Source organism: Salvia hispanica, chromosome 2 (genome assembly GCF_029641045.1).
Source record: "Salvia hispanica isolate PSC_SH4W2 chromosome 2, Shi_PSC_v1, whole genome shotgun sequence".
In the NCBI taxonomy this organism is placed as follows: Eukaryota; Viridiplantae; Streptophyta; class Magnoliopsida; order Lamiales; family Lamiaceae; genus Salvia; species Salvia hispanica.
The window spans coordinates 41,195,378-41,212,847 of NC_142693.1; the positions used below are offsets into that span (position 1 = coordinate 41,195,378).

At 36.6% G+C, this 17,470-nt stretch overlaps 1 protein-coding gene and 1 non-coding gene across 2 annotated transcripts; one reads left to right on the forward strand and one right to left on the reverse strand.

The window, feature by feature from the left end:
• Positions 1–965: 965 nt before the first annotated feature.
• On the reverse strand, positions 966–2,348 carry LOC125203275 (uncharacterized protein At5g48480-like). Its single transcript, XM_048101590.2, has 2 exons — positions 1,972–2,348; positions 966–1,454 (listed from the first exon to the last, which is right to left on the reverse strand). The coding sequence occupies exons 1-2, from the start codon at positions 2,247–2,249 to the stop codon at positions 1,235–1,237; spliced, it is 498 nt and encodes a 165-aa protein (XP_047957547.1). The 5' UTR covers positions 2,250–2,348; the 3' UTR covers positions 966–1,234.
• Positions 2,349–10,434: 8,086 nt separating this feature from the next.
• Positions 10,435–10,507, forward strand: TRNAK-UUU (transfer RNA lysine (anticodon UUU)). The gene has a single exon. It is a non-coding gene; the product is annotated as a tRNA-Lys (tRNA).
• The last annotated feature ends 6,963 nt before the right edge of the window (positions 10,508–17,470 follow it).

Consider the following 17,470-nt stretch of genomic DNA (forward strand, 5'->3'; position numbering starts at 1 on the left):
TTTTTGGGATTAAAAAAAATCAAAAAATTTCAAAAACACTGTTCATAAACGGCTTTATTTTTTGGGAATCCAACTTTTTTTTTTAATTTTTGGTATTATTTCGAATTATTTCTGAATTAAAAAAAATCAATTTTGCCTGCGGCTAAGCCGTTGGCCAATCAAATCGTGACACGTAGGGCTGCTCAGTAGCACGGACGTGCTCTTAGCTAAGAGCAGCGTCGTGCCGCTGGCATAGACGGACGGCTTGCAGCGGCGGATGAGCTCGTCCTTGCCGCTGGCACGGACAGACGGAAGTCTTTTTTCCTACCGCTGCGGATGTTCTTATTTACTTGTTGTTTTGTTTTGGATATAAGATCAAATTTTAATTTCAGTTGTGATTCAATTTAATAGCAATATTTTATTGGGAGACAAATGACTTTTCATGAGTTAACATTTTTAGACTTAAAAATTAAGAATTTGTGTTGAAAAGTGGAAAAAAGAAATAAAGCAGGATATGTAAGAAGAGAGTTAAGTTGGGCAAAGTATAAAAAGAATGATTTAATATTTTATTTTTTTATCTTGAAAAATTGACTAATAAACTTAATTAGGGTGAAAGAAGCAAGCAACACAATTGGTTGAAACTTGAAAGTGAGCAGTGATATCAGTTCACTCTCGTAAAGTCACGTCCACGGAACAACGTTCCCTAGGGATATTCATAATTTTACGGAGTAAAATAGATGAATTGATGTCAAGTAACGTTAGCATGTTCTGCAAACAAAACATTTTAAATATTCCGAGAATGTTAATAATAAAGTTTTAGACTTTGAATCACTAATTAATTTTGATCGTCCGTATGTACTAATAACTCACTAGAATTTATACGATTAAGATAGTCCGTTTCAAAAAGTAAGAAACATTAATCATAACTCTTATCTTTGCATCAAATTTAGGGCAGCAGTAATCAAAAGAAACTAACGACCAGCGAATAATCAGTAGAGGATAAACATAACTGCTAAAAGAGTAGCATAAGTTTAGGTTAATGAGTGAGTGCTAAATATATGATGATAAACAACTAATGCTTCGAAAATACTGTTCATCAAGCAACACCTCATCACTCTTCGTACCAAAAAGCGAGTGAAATTGAGTCAACTAGGAATTCAAATAGAAAATGATAAACAAGTTAAAGAGCGCCCCATCTCGCCAAAGTGGACACGTGGAAGGAGGGACGGCTCAGATCAGAAAGCGTGGACGGCATCTAAGCAGCCACGTCGCCGCATTTCTTTGCAGGCGAGCAGATTAGCCAGAGATTGCCATATGGGTCCTTCACCTTGCCCACCACCCCGCCGCAGCAAGCACCTTCACCCTCGGTCAATTCGTCTTCGGAAACAGCACCGGCGGCCACCGCCTTTGCCACGGCAGCTTCCACGGATTCGGTCTCCAAGCAGAAAACGAGACCGCTCACAGCAGACTTCACGCTGATGAAGAATAAATACACTAACCTCTTTAGCTAAACATTAATCAATGCAACATTTCGGTAGAAAATTACTTCAGAAATTAAATTTGTAAAACATGCAACCGTTTTAAATACAAACACAAAAAAAATTGATTCGAGGCGGATAAAAGCAAGCAAGAGTAAGAAAATACCTAACTAATCATAATCCATGGCAAATTCGAGATGCAACAACTAGGAAACAACAAAGCAGAGAACAGTGCGAGAAATCATGAAAAATATTTAAAATATCATCGAATAAAAAGACAAAACAGAACGAAACTGAGTAACATTCGAGATGCAACAAAGAGAAACAACAAAGCAGAGAAAAGCGCGAGAAATCATGAAAAAACATTTCTATCATCGAATAAAAAAGAGAAAAAACAGAACAGAACGGAGTAACATTCATCACACCAACAGATCTAAGCATATACGAGCGAAATCCAAGCAATAAAACTACAACGACGCAAAATAACATATCAAAATCAACGAAAAATACTCACGGAGAGGAAGAGTCGTCGGTAAGGTCGGAAACAACGAAAACAGAGGATCCGATCTTCAGCTCAGCAGAGCGAATGAGAGGAAGCTCCAGCTCCGCCTTCCTCTTCGGATCATTCACACGGCTTAACTCCTCAGCTCCGAACGCCGCCTTGTAGAACTGCACGGCGTCGTTTGCCTTCGGAGCCTCCACCACCAGCCACGGTTTCGCCGCCGTAAACACCACCGGAGAGGCCTTGGCACCGTTCTCTGCTCCGGAAACTGCTTGTGCCTCCTGCGCCATGAATGCTAAACCCTAAGAGAGAGAAAGTGATTGTATGCAGGGAGAAATGCAGAGAAAGGGCCTGAAAATAAATGTAAAGCTTAATAAAAATGGTGAAGGTGTGGGGTCGGATTTATAGGAAGCGAGGAAGGTGAACCGTTTAAAGGGATAATTCAGGTATTAGTATTAAATAAAAGTTGGTGTAACTCCCCTTGTTTTTAGTCGTATTCACGAGGCTGCCATTGCTTTAACTGCAACGGGTATTTTTTGTCAGATCGTACGTATCGGACGGCCAATAATGGTCGAACCAAAATTGAAATCGTTCATGAGATACGAGCGGAAGTTAAATCATTTTAATCGGCGGATATTACGATTTTAACCTCTATAGCTATAAATTAACAACAGCTTTTTACGTGGTAGGAGTATTTATGTTTTTATTTTTCGAGAATGAAGTTTCCACTATTTTTCAATTGAACTTACCAATATTTACTTTACAAAACTACTTACTTAATAGGCTTAGAGCCTCCGCAATGGTGCTTAGCCCAGTCATAGGCCAGTAATAAGTCAGCCATTCTCTCCCCTGCCACGTCAGCAATACTAAAAAATCCATCTGCCACATCAGATATAGGCCAGCCGCAATAAAAATAATTCAAAATATACTACATTTACGGAATTAAAATTACAATTAAATTACAGAATTAAATTTACGACACATATATGGAAAAAATAATCCATTCCATTAAAAAAAAAAGTACAAAGATTTAATAAAAAAAGTACATGATTTTTTTTAAAAAAAAAGGGCTTCCACACACGAGCCCCGCCGCTCTCTACTCCTCATCGCCGTCGCCGTCGCTGCCACCCGTGGTATCTGAGCCCACGTCGGAACCCGCTAGCCGTGCCCTCGCGATCTCCAAATCAACACGCATGCTCTCGAGCATCTCGTGAAGAAACATCTTCTCCGTGGGGTCAGTGGCGTTCTTCCACTCTTGGAAGACCTTGTACATCTGATCCCGCGTATGGTTACGCGAATGGAGAGTGTACTCGAGTGGGGCGGGTGGGAGGACGGAGGACTGGACCTCGCGGGGCGATAGGGGGGAGTCGCCCCTCGCAGCCCGCTGCGCCCGCTTCTGTCCAACCGGGCGGGGGCGACTAGTAAATGAAGGAGGGGATGGAAACTCCTCAGCATCCGGGGGGAGGTCGTGGGATTCGCCGCTGCTGCCGCTGTAGTCGCCGCTATAGTTCAGTCGCTGCTTCTTCGGCCACCCAGCGTCGCATCCCGCCCGGAACTTCTCGGAGTGCTTCAGCAACAAGAAGCACTCCCAGAAGGTGAACTCCTTATACTTCTCCTCCAAGGGGAACTGACTCGAGGCTATCCTCCGGGCGTCGTCCTCATTCTACCCACTACCGAGCTGACGGAGGGCGTTGGCGTACAAATTCGCAAAACGGCCCACCGCGGCCCTGGTGCGCTCCCACCCCTTCCGGACCTCCTCGTTGCTGAAGTCCTTCCCGTGCGGGCAGTGTCTCCTATAGGCAGCTCTGATCTTCGCCCACATGTTGACGACCCGCTGGTTGTTCGCAACCAGCGGATCGTCGCACACCTCCAACCACCCCCTGGCCACCCCGGCGTACTCATCCTCCGTCCACTTCCTCCGGCCAGGAGTGTGGTCAACAGCGGGCTGCGATGACTCACCGACCGCCTTGGCCTTCCCCCTCGTCTTCTTCTTCGGCGCGGCCCGCCTCGCCGGAACGTATCCGGATCCTCGAGATCGATCCCCATATCATGCAATGACAGAAGGTCATCGCCAGTGAACTGCGTCTCCACTAGGGTCGACGTGTGAGACGAAGCCATCAAAAAATCAAGAGAGGGCCGATATACCGTGTCCCCTCCCGGTGACCCCTGAACCCCCCCTGCATCCCGGGATGCATACCGTGCTGCATCCCTCCCGGCATCCCGCCCTGCCACATCATCCCCATCATCTGCTGCTGCATCTAGGGCATACCCCCCCACCCGGGCGCTGACTGCCCGGCACTCCCCTGCCCGCCGCCCGTCATCCCCCACGGCATACCCCCCTGCGCCCCCCCCCCCCCCCCCCGGCGCACCGGCCATCATCCCCATCATCTGATTCCAAGGGATGTTAAACCCCGGGCCCATCTGCCCCCATCCAGATCCCACAGGTACCGTGGGAGTCTGAGATCCACTCGTCGCTGGACTGGACTCGTTGTTGTGATCCATCGCTCGATGATGCTCTTGTACAGAAAGTTAGAGAGAGAGAAAACTCGTTAAAACTAGTGGTGCAAATGAAAATGAAACGAAAATCGCGTTTATATAGGTTTTTAAAAAAAATAATAAAAAACAAAAATGGGCGCTGGCCGAAGCGCTGGCCGATTGGGCCGCCACAATGGCGGCTAGCCGATCGGCCAGCGCTTCGGCCAGCGACGAGCGATCGGCCAGCCCACGCCGAAGCGCTAGCCGGTTTCGCTCTCGCCGACTGCAATGGTTCGGCTAGCCGATCGGCCAGCGCGACGAATCGGCTAGCCGATCGCTAGCCGACCATTGCGGATGCTCTTATGAAAGCGAAGTATCGTGTATAAAAGTGTTATTTTTATCACCTTAAGTTCTTAATACTGATTAGTTTTATGAAAATTTTACAAATATTAAAAATTGAGATTTGTATCAACGTGTCTAGTTTTTAGTAATTTATAATCCTTTTGTAGTTTCATTTCTTGGAGACATAGATTTTAATAAATGTTAAAAAAAGCGAATAAAAAAAATTAGTGAAATATAGGTTCTACTTGTTTATATTAGTTTTAAGAGTAAATGCTAAAATTGGTCCTAAAAAAATGGTCATTTTTCGATTTTGGTCCTAAAATTTATCTTTTGGATTTTTTGGTCCTATACATATGGAAATTTGATCATTTTGATTCTCCGTCAATATTTCCGTTAAAAACTAACGGTCAACGAGTTTAATACTGATTTTGACCAAATTAGACTTTTAATTCTGATTTTTTACTCTCTAATTAATTTCCTAATTATTTCAACAAATATTCATTTAAGTATTTTAGTAAATATTCTATTCTGATTTTCACGCCTCCTCGTCCGAAGGCATCGTCACCTTCTCCGTCTCCAACGGGAGTCTTCTCACCGCCAGCTCCTCCGCCGTCAACCGCCTCTCCCTCACCATCTATTACCCTGCCTCCATCAGACAGTGGCGCTCCATCGCCCTCGAAAGACGGTGTCGTACTCAACAAAGGAGGATTGGCAGCCGCCGCAGTTGGTTTCTTCACCCTCATTTTGGTTGCTTAAACGCTTCAATTTTACCCTAATTTTATTATGTTTTTCATATTCTTTGGTTCAATTTTATCGCTAAACATTGTTAAGTTAGCGACTGATTCCTGTGATTAGGTTGAAATTAGAGCATTGAAACTTTCTAGCTTTAGTAACTCAACGTTAAATGTTGAAACATCAAAGAAGACAGATTGGAGATTCAGCCGCCATTGAAGTAACAGTGAGCTGAGCTTTGATTCCTGGGATTAGGCTATTATACTCATATTTTTTATTTTTTATTTTTAGATTTGCTTTCACCTGTTCAATTAAAGGTTTAATTTGGTTAAAATCGGGATTAAACCCGTTGACCGTTAGTTTTTAACGGAAATGTTGACGAAGGACCAAAATGATCAAATTTCTATATGTGCAGGACCAAAAAATCCAAAAGATAATGTTTGGGACCAAAAACGTAAAATGATCATATGTTCAGAACCAATTTTGGCCTTTGCTCTAGTTTTTGAAATGATATGTAATATGTGAGTGAAATAAGTTAGTGGAATCAGTGACGGGCGCAGAAAAATTATTCAGTAGGGGCTTTACTGTAAGCGATATAGATCTTTCCGTCTCGGGGCAGATGTTGCACCTAGATGATGACACGAGATTTTATGAGATGTTTTGTGTGTTAAGTAGAGAGAAAAAAATATATTTTTATATATTAATCTGGAAGAGAATTTAAATATATATATATATATATATAGGGATGTATTCAGGTCATTACACTAAATATTTATAAAACAGAAAACTAATCCCAACCATTGATTTTATCTATCTAATGGCTGATTATTATGCCATGTGAAATTAATAAAATTATTAAAAGAATTCGAAAAGGGTAGTTTAGGGAGATGCCAATTGCATCGGTTATGCACTTCCCTTGATTATCTCCATCAATGTAGACGTGTATTATGATTGTATTATTTGATTATTCACGTCTATTATTTTAAATCATGCTCAATATTACTTTAACTGCAGCCTTAAATTAACGCACACTGTATCATACACAGAATATTTACAAAATTTCTTTTTCTTAATTAGTCAAAAATATTCTACATGCTTTATATACACATAAAATATTGGAAAGTATAGTATTGCAGTAATTAATACACGCCAATTATATCAAATTAATCTACAAACTCCTTAATTCACTGTTCATAAATTTGAGATGTTCATTCTCAAATTTTTAATAATTACTTTATTAGTATAATTTACCTTACTTCCATACCATGATATTTCATGTTAATTTACAAAGTTGCTGCGAGAAGTGTGAAATTAATGATGGAATATAATGTTATGAGGTACATGATTGACAATTTTTAATGTACAGGAAATAATGTAAGTAATGTCTAATAATGTACGGTCCGAATTTAAATAATGTACGTGTTTCAGAGAATAATGTTTAGGTTAAGTAGAACTAAATAATGTACGCCAAGTGGCCTTTAATGTACATGCGTACTACTAAATGATGTACTTGTGTAACTCTTTAATGTTTGCCGAGAGTTGAATCCATAACCCTTTGGGTTTAGCAATCCATGGGCTAGATTGTAATAGCCACTCACAAACGAAACCATCACCAAGGGAAGGGAGTTTGAATTATTCCCCTTGGGTTTAGCAACCCATGGGACTAGAGTATAGTACCACCACATGAATTAAATTTTATTTATTAATGTGTGTTTTAGATTTGGTACGGTAAACAATGTACAAATAGTATCTAGTAATGTACATTTGTATCAGTGAATAATGTACAGATTGAAGAGAATAATGTTGAAAGGAACTTGAATTCATGCCCTTTGGGTTTAACAATCCATTGGGCTAGGTTGTAATACCCACTCACAAACGAAATCATCACCAAGGGTAGGAAGTTTGATTCATTCCCTTAAGATTTATCAATCCATGGGCTAGGGTATAGTACCACCATAAGAATTAAATTTTATTTTTTTGTTTGTGTTTTAGATTTGGTAAAGTAAATAATGTATAAATAGTATCTAATAATGTGCATTCGTCACAGTGAATAATGCATAGATTGTAGAAAATAATGTTGAAGGGAACTTGAATATGTCATTTGGTATACAAATCCATGGGTCAGAAGTATATAGTAATGTAAACTTATAAAAATAATAATAGTAGGGATAAAATTATAAAGTGGGATAACTCCAAAACAATGTAATACTTAACTACTCCTAAATAATATACGTCTTAAAGCAAGTATAAAAAACAATATATCTAGAAAACAAACTAAAAAAATGTCAATATTTCCTCTTGCTCGTATGCTTCTCCTTGTCATTCTCTATATCTTTTAGCATTGGAGAGTTTCTCGAATCATGGTGGCCCATCTGATTACAAACAAAATAATAAAAAGATACATTAAAATACTATCTTCGTACATTACTCATTACTTAGTACACTTAATGTACACATCAGGCTAAATGATGTATCGAGCCAGAAATAAGTAATGTACATATCTACTTAAATGATGTAACATCATATGATTTATCAAAATAGAATCATTTAATGTACATAACTGGCTAAATGATGTAACATAATATGATGTATCAAAATTGAACGATTAATGTACACATCCGACTAAATGATGTAACATGATAAAATAAATAATGTATTCAGTTGATTCACAATTTCACATAAATACACAAATAATGTAAGAGAATCAGTTAAGTAATGTAGACGATGCAAATACATCAGAAGTCAAATAGTTTGCAACTAACCACTTTAGATGCCTATTTTAAAGATAATGTACCTAATCCATAGAAAACTTAAAATTCAAATAATGTAGTTTACTAGTGAAATGATGTAAACCAATAAAGGTAAACATAGTGAACATTACAGACAGAAAAAACAAGTGATGCAAACCAATACCACCAAATAATCGGTTATATTTCGAAAAACAACCAAAAAAACGAAACCCAGACTAAAATCATTCCAACCATTGAGTAAAAAACACTGAAAATCACAGATTCACATAATCCAAACTGAATACCAAACAACATAAACTTCAATCACAACCCAAACCCAACGTCTATGGTTGATTTCGCGAAATAATGACCGAAACTCGGAGAAATCGACTCACCTAGTTCACGTTCGTCTTCAAATCAGCAAACCGTAACCTTCAATTGACACACCGACTCGAGCAAAAAAACTTCACGGCTTCGATTTGTAGTAATCGGTTCGGCGGCGCTTCAACTATTTAGGATTAGGGTTCAACGAGATTGGGGGTTTTGAGGAGAGCCAATGGGGATGGAAGATTGGGGATTGAAGGGTTTCTGTCGAGAGAGAATTTGGGGAGACTCAATTGTGAAATGATGGTGAGAGAGTAGGATACGTATCATCGGTTTTAATTAAATGGAGAAAATCATGGAGATGCAGTTTTAAACTAATGATTCAATTATCGTCATTCCAATTCTACCCTCGTAATGTAACGAAAAAATGTACTAATGTAGGTCGCATGTTTTAAATCACCACCATCAAAATCTATAATCCAAGGGCAGATATTAATGTTGTGTTTAAGACTAAGCGGGTGTAAGGACCTTAATGCACCCCTATATATAATCCATATACTACTAACATATTCTGTAAGATAAATTTTTATAAAAATATGATATCTACCTGTGTTATAAAAAATCTCAAACGCAACAACTATAAAAATCACATGAAACTAGATCAACATATAGTATATACCTAGCTAAAATCAAACAATTAATGTTATAATTATATTGCTTTACTCGAATTATGGCAACTAAATATCGTGTGTTCTCATTGACTAAAAATATTTCCGAATTTGTTTGGTATTCATTCTTTGAAAAACTTCAACCCAACAATTCAAACTCAAAGCAATAGCTTAAGTCCTATAAATTACACTACAAATTCCATAACAATTATTTTTATACTCATTATTAATTTATCCTAATAAAGTACTACATGAAGAATTTTAGAAAGATAACATTTTGTATGATTAAATTGAAAAGGAAAATACAATGCTCGAGTAATATTAAATACTCCGTTTACATAGTTCGAGCCTTCTAGTGATTTTGTATATCTGGAAGAGAATTTGTATGGATTATAGTATATTACGAGTATATCATTTTTATAATTTTCAAATACTAAAACACCTACACTTAAGCATCCTATTTCTGTTGAGGGTCATAAAGAGAGGCCAGATTCCATAATATCTTTTTATAATAATATTATAACTTAATTATTATTAGTTGTCTTCTTCTTTCTTAAACTATGCCGCCAAACTGCCATTGTTGTTTTTCTTCATTAATTTCAGAATTTTAAATTCAGCCCCTCCTATCATTTAATTTTCAATACTTTAGTCCTCAGATAAATTGGTTTTGTGAGGGCTGAACAAGGTAGTTTTCAAAATTTTCAAAAAATTTACAAAGTGAAAATAAAAAAAATGGCGGTTAGAAAGGGGTTTAAGCCCCTCCCTCAGCCTTACTGTGTACGCCAGTGAGTGGAATGTGAGACTCTATTACCATTTACGATAAAAATGAACCGGGATTCTTATTCATGGACGAACTAAAATGAAAAAACATGACTCTTATTCGCATGTGGATGGATTATTTTTTGAAAACTAGATAATAGTTGCACGAAGATTGACAGAAAAGATCATAAATTTTGATTATAAAATTATAACATTAAGATAGATAAAAAGGAAATACTTACTTGTTTAAAGTACTTTTAGTAAACTATAGTGGACTCCGTCTACGGTCTACTCAGTGATTGATTTATTTTTATTTTTTTTGGATGATAAAGAATTAAAAAATTAATACTCGTAGAAAACTGAAATACTACTCATACGTAGTACTCCAATTAGTACTTTATTGAGAATATGGTATAAATTAGCCAGTGTGCATAAAACGAGAAAGCGCCGTCTTAGCTCAGCTGGTAGAGCGCATGGCTTTTAACCATGTGGTCGTGGGTTCGATTCCCACAGACGGCGACTTTTCTTTTTTATGCAGCTTTTCTTTTTTATGAATTAAACTACATATAATTTCTTTACACTATTATATTGTTCTTTTCTAGAGGCTTCATACTAATCACTTAGTTTTTTATTATTATTTGAAAAATCAACACTAATGAGAACAAAAACATAATGAACAAGACTCAAATAAATACTATGTTTACCTAAATTGATCTATTTTCTTTCTTTAAGCAATAAAATAAACATAATTGTGTCGAGGAAAGTTTTCTTTCCAAAGGACAAATTATATCATGACTAGTGCACTTGAATTGTCGTACTGCTCCAATGATAAAATGACTTCATCTTAGCATGTATATAGAAGCATCTCAAACATGCCAAGTACTGACGAACTTGATGAAGTTTTAGTGATTAACCCAACAATGATCCTATAAATGCTAAATACTCACACAGAAGAATGTGGTGAAAATGGTATGTATTTTCTCTACTACACTTCCATGCCTTGTAGTTGTAGGCACAAGAAAGGGAAGTGATAGAACATTACCAATAAGTCACCATTAGGGAAATCATAATTGTCACGGAGGTGTGAGGCCTTGGGAGGTAGGCTTCTGGCTGGCAGTGGGTTAAGTCCTCTCTCTTAGCAGGTCACTGCGTATCTTGATTTAACACCCCTCACAATACTGTTGGATTGGGTATCCTGATTTAACACCCATCACAATACTGTCGGACTGGGATGTGTGAGCCCTTAGTGTTGGGATTTCAACCTTTTTTTGTATGATAATTGTCATGGTGGTTACAAGAAATGAAAAGACAAAGGACTCTCCATTCTTTTTTAACCAGCGTTATTTTTCCCAACAGTTTAAACAAAGAAAATTTACTTAGACTAATTTTCCCAACAGTTTAAACAAAAGGAAATTTACTATATGTGACTATTAGACTCCCCAACATAACATGGCCGTTTATATATTCATATTGCCAGTGATCAACTAGAATTATTTTTGCCATAACCGCTACAAAATACCATACCGAGGACCAACCTTCGGCCTGAATTCATTTTTTAGATTTTACTGTATTTATGATATCTCATTAACTCGAATTTAAGGGCATAACATTGATTGGAAACTTTAGGACTAAAATTGTTAAAAAGAGTAATGGAATGGATCATTTAGTGTGACTTTCTGTTTTCAGAAGCATCTTGTTCTTGGATTGATCTCTCAAATTGTCAAGTTGAGTAGTATAGTAGTCTAGGACTAAAGAAAAACCTGTTTATGCAGTGTAAATTGTGTAATCCTTCAAATATGCCTTATACTAGAATTTGATTTGCTTGTAGCAAAAAGGTGATGCGGTCATCCTAGCCGCCCCCACACTCCGGCCCGACAGTTTGTGAGGGGGTTCAATCAGGGTATACAGCGGCCCGTTAGAGAGGAGGCCTTCAACCCACTGTCCTGACAGGAGTCCATCTCCCAAGGCCTCACACTTGTGCCTGAGAGATGGAAGCTCCCACACGCCAGTAGTGGGATTCGAACCCAGCTCCTTGTAGCAATATCTGTTCCCCCGGAACCCAGCTCCTTGTAGCAATATTTGCTACAAGAATTTGATTTGCTATTTCAGATATGAGGATGTGAAAATATCTTACTCAAATAGATGAATTTTCAGTTGAAGCAGGCATCCCATGAAAATAGTTACTACTCCCTCCGTCCGCGAATAGGAGTCCCGTTTTTCCATTTTGGTCCGTCCACGAATAGGAGTCTCGGTTCATAATTACCATAAATGGTAAAGAGGTCCCACATTCCACCAACCAATTCCACTCACATATCATTTAAAACTAATATATACAAGTGGGACCCCTATTCCACTAACTTTCTTCCACTCACTTTTCTTAATATTTCTTAAAACCCGCACCGATAAGAAATGGGACTCCTATTGTTGAACGGAGGGAGTACAAAGTACTAGTAAAAATATATTGATTTGAGTTTTTCGAATTGGATATTATATGCTTGATAAGTCGGCCTCAGGCGCTCAACCCAACTTGTATGTTTTCATTTAGGATTTTTTTATAAAATAGCCCATTATCTTGATAGTGCACAGCCCAAAAAATTAAATGATCTGCGAATAAATACTACTACTACTGTACTTGTTTTTTGCAAAATATTGGACAATAGCTGTCGACCAATATAATACTATAAAAACCCCTTTTGAAAAATGCCGATTAGTTTTGGTTTACAAAGCAACCCAAGTCCCTTTATTACTTCAAGGGCCTGTTTTGTACGTGGGTTAGGTATGGATTGGGGCATTTAATCTATTCTAAATCTATGTTTTGTATTATGGATAATTTTTGGGAAAGCCCGACGGGCCTATCGAATTTTATCCAGGCCCAGCGTAAACAGTGCCAAATTCCACTGTTACTCTTGGGAAAAAAGTCCACCAAAAATTGTTGGATTATTCACTGTTTTAATAGGTTTCCTCTTTACCTTTCAATTTTTTCCCCTCCAATCTCTCTCTCTGCCATTAGCGCCTTCAATTTCTGCCATCAACAAACCATATTTGTTCTGTCTCTTGAGCACTCCTCTCCGTCAACATCTATTCCATGAACCTTGGACCTCTATTCCATGGCCGCCGTCGTTCGCCACCTAGCGATAGTGGCGGCGCCCGGCGTCGTTTGGTTTCGGACTCTATGCCCTCTGTATTATGCTGGAAAACATTGCAGGGGAGGGATTGGTGGAGTACTTGCTGTAAATCTAGATCCAAATTCATAATAATTTCTGCAATTTAGTTTCTTGTAGTGGATTTCTGTATGTTTGGGGCATATTTGTTCTTCCGATTTTTGTATTTTGGTTTTTTTTTGTTTTGTCAAATTATGGATGAATTTCTAGGTTTGGTGTCGATGTGGTATCGATTTCTATTTATTCAGATCATGAAACTCTCAATTTTGGAATTAGATTCTTGATTTTGGACTCAAACTCATCTTCAATACATAGATTTTCGATTCTGGAAGTATTCGTCGATTTTTGAGTTGTTGATTACATTCAAAATAATCAATATTTCTGAAAAATTATCCATACTACAAAACAATACTAACATAAAAACCTAATCCAAGTTCTATCCTGCTTTAGGCCCGAAATTTTATCCCAGGTTCACTATCATGCTATATTCCAGTCCATGCTACAAAACGAGCCCTAAAAGAGAACTACTATCAATTTTTATAAGCTAAAACTGTCTTGATTAAATTTAAAGTGCTCCATTACAGAAAGCTATGTAATTTGCTAAGTAAAATTTAAATCCATAAATTTTATTTTTAATAAACAAATATAACTAGCTGTAACTTTAATAGGATTTATTTGCATTGCAATTTTCTTCAAAAATAATATTATTTCAAATTTTTCTTTCTATTTATTTTTTGTTTTACCAATTGTGCATTAAAACTCATGTAATCTTAAAAATACTCCCTCCATCCCACGGCATGTGATACAATTATTTTGGACACAATATTTTAGATAGTACTAGTGTTTAGTGATTAAATAAAGAATACTAGATTAAATAAAACTTGAGAAAAAATTAGAGAGAGATAAAGTGTCGTTTTTTTTGTCTAAAAAAGTAAATGTATCAAGTTAGTTGGGACTGACTCAAAAAAGAATACACCTAATTTATCGTGAGACGGAGAGAGTATAATTTTTATGGGGCGGAAAGTATTATATAGTAGAGCCCGTACCAAAAAAAGTTTTATGCGTTGGCCCCTGATGCAGACTTGATGCAAAATTTATATATTCATAATACAAATTGTAAAATGTATAAATAAACTTAATGGTAAAAAAATACCACTAGAATTTATAGATATCTGAATAGGGCAGTGATAAAATATAAACTTTATATATTGTTGATGCACTTTTTATTAGCACTAAATAAATATGCAAGTATACAAAGTATAGCTAAAGGTCAGTACCGGATATCGAACACGAAAAATAAAGTCACAGACTGACTACCTTCTACTAAGCTTCGTTCACTATTTGAAAAACCGAGAATTTTGGAGATTTTGAAAACTAAAAACAGTTTGAAAGCAAGTAAACAACTAATTGCAAATAATTAAAGAGGTAAAAGTATGAGAGATAAGAGAATTTCAGGATATGCGTAGTTATGGTTATATAAATTCCAACTACAATACCCTAGCACAGTTTATACTTCGATAGACCGAGTCACATAAGTTTTGCCCATGCGGTACAAGCGTATATTACTAACACTAAAAGCTCCGAAGACCCTTGAAAAGTCCTCACTCTCAGTTAACAATGCCGTTTTAAGGGAAGCTAATTGTAGTGTCTACTAAGTGGATCTAACTCGCCAACCTCCTCTCACGATTATGTAGCAAGTTATATTAAATCATCATTGAATGTGTCACTCAAACGTGAAGTATTATGGAACAACTCAGGGAAGAAACTAAGTAAAAACAAAACAGATGTTAAATAGCAAAACAGAATTGTATAACCAAAGTCGTTACTAACCCATCGCTATAATCCTATGAATTTAGTTACACATAACTGAATAAGCTAAAAACATAGAATGAAGGGAAAACAAAATGAACATAAGAACTAAAGCAATAAACCCAAAGATTGAATCCTTGTAGCCTTGATCTTCTCTTAATTCCTTCTTCAACCTCTTGCACAATGAATAACTCTCAAATTTGTGCTCTAGAATTATGAGGCAAAAAGAGGATCCTAATGAAGAGGTTTGAGGGGGTATTTATAGAGGGAAAATCGAGCTCCATGAAATAATGTAAAGAGTGGCTAAGTTTGGTAAATCTTGGGGAGAAAGTAGGTTAAATTCGTGCGCCGCGTTTTCGCAGCGGGCCGCTGCACAATGATCCGAAGCCTCAGACTCTTGGATAGCGGTCACTACACTGTGTTGCAGCGGTCGCTGTGAATAATCCCGTAGCTTCGGAAACTCTTCGAGCGGTCGCTAGGCGTGTTCTTCGTTTCAGCACAACTTTCCCCGGAGCGGACCGCTACTGGTTTGGCGGTCGCTATGCGTGTTGCAGCAGACCACTAGACATCTTGAATGCTCCGGATTTCCAACTTCGACTTTTTCCTGTCTTTTATGCTCATCAAATATGCACAAATCTCACAAAACACATCAAAATATCAAAATGGAGAGAATATGCAAAATATGAACATGAATTATGATTTTGACATTAAAAACGGACCAAATAAAGGCTTTAAAACAGTGCGAAATCCGAGCGTATCAATTGTACAAATTCCAAACTCATCAACACAATGTCAACACAATGTTGACACATCGTAAAATTTCAAGATTTTGATATTAACACATTGTTAATACTTCGTCAACCATTAATCTGTTGACATTTTTCTGTTGATTATTTTGTCATATTTTGATATTTTCTAACATTCTAGATCATAGTTTAGAGTCTGTACAATATTTAGAGTTTGCATCTGATTACCTCCCTCCCTGAATATATATCATAGATGTCTTAATTTAGCAAATATGAGTTAAAAATATTTAATACTATAAAATAAGTTTATGTATAACGCAGATAATACAATGTTGTGATGCAACTATTCAATGTTTTTGCTAATCACATAACTGGAGAAAATATAGGATAATATTTTAATTGCTACAATACATGTTTAAGTTTATTAAATTAAAAGTCAAATTTATGTGTTATGTAAAACCTAGGTTTTGCTACATCTAGGCCTAGATGGTGCGATTAAAGAATCCAATTGGTAGATGAACATTTATTTAGTTTACGATATACTATATGTTCAAAGGCAGGCTGCCTAAACCAAAATGTTTAGAATTTGCATGTATAGTAATTAAAATTTAGAGAAGAAGATTACACCTGTCGCTGAGTCAGAGGCAAATTCCGAGAGGTCCAATCACTCATGCATGCATGCATGTGGATAACATTGATTTATATCAAAATAATTACGAAATAATTAGGTAACCCGTCCTATTATTAAAAACATGGGTTTGATGTATATATATCAATTGATACCCAAATTCTGACCCTACCCATGTTCGCATTTTGCTTTCCCAAGCCTAATTTCTTAATTGATTTTAACATTACTCACGGCCCCGTTACTGTTGCTCCTCATGGTTTAATTTCATTTCTCTATCTATAATTATTTTGATAGCTTTCCGCTTCATATTTTAATATTAGTTATAGATTGAGACAGTTTCCCTACCCCCTCCATTCGTGTAATTTCGAATTAATTAGTCACACAAAAATAGAAAATATATATGTCACACCAACATAAATTCCGGGTGTTTGCAACTCACATCATATTGTCAACTTTTTAACTGTCACTTGAGAATAATTTCAGTATTTAATAAAATCGAAATAAATAGGTTTACACTCTAATTATGGATCAATCAACTCTAATAATTGATTATTTATAAATAAATATAAACAATTAATTAAATCAATGGATGAATTAAAATTAAACTTAAACATAAATAGTTAGAAAAAATTGATTGATACCCGAAAAGATTATTGGTACGTAGCTAGCAAAGGATACAAAATTTGATATCAAAAGTCGATAGAGCATTTCAAGAATGGGCAGACATAGAATAGAAGGGTGGAGAAAGGAATTAAGCCTATATGGTTATATGAATTAATTATTCCTTCCATCTATTGCAAATAGTTCTCACAGTAATCAATATGAATTTTAATGCTCAACTATAATGGTCAAAATAGCATTTGTTAAAAAAAGAATCACGTCATTATATTAGTGGCTAGGATTCAGTTACTATTAAGTGGACATATTGATATCGTGAAAATAATTCAAAATAAAACTGGATTAATTTTGGTGGATGGAGAAGAAAATAATTCAAAGATAGAAGTGGACTAATTTGGTTTAAATGTATTAAAAACTAATTTTAGTAAACAAAATGAATTTACTTTATAATATGTGAAAATTAACAACAAAATATCTTTAATCCTTATCAAATTAGGCCTAACAGTACCAATATTTTGTC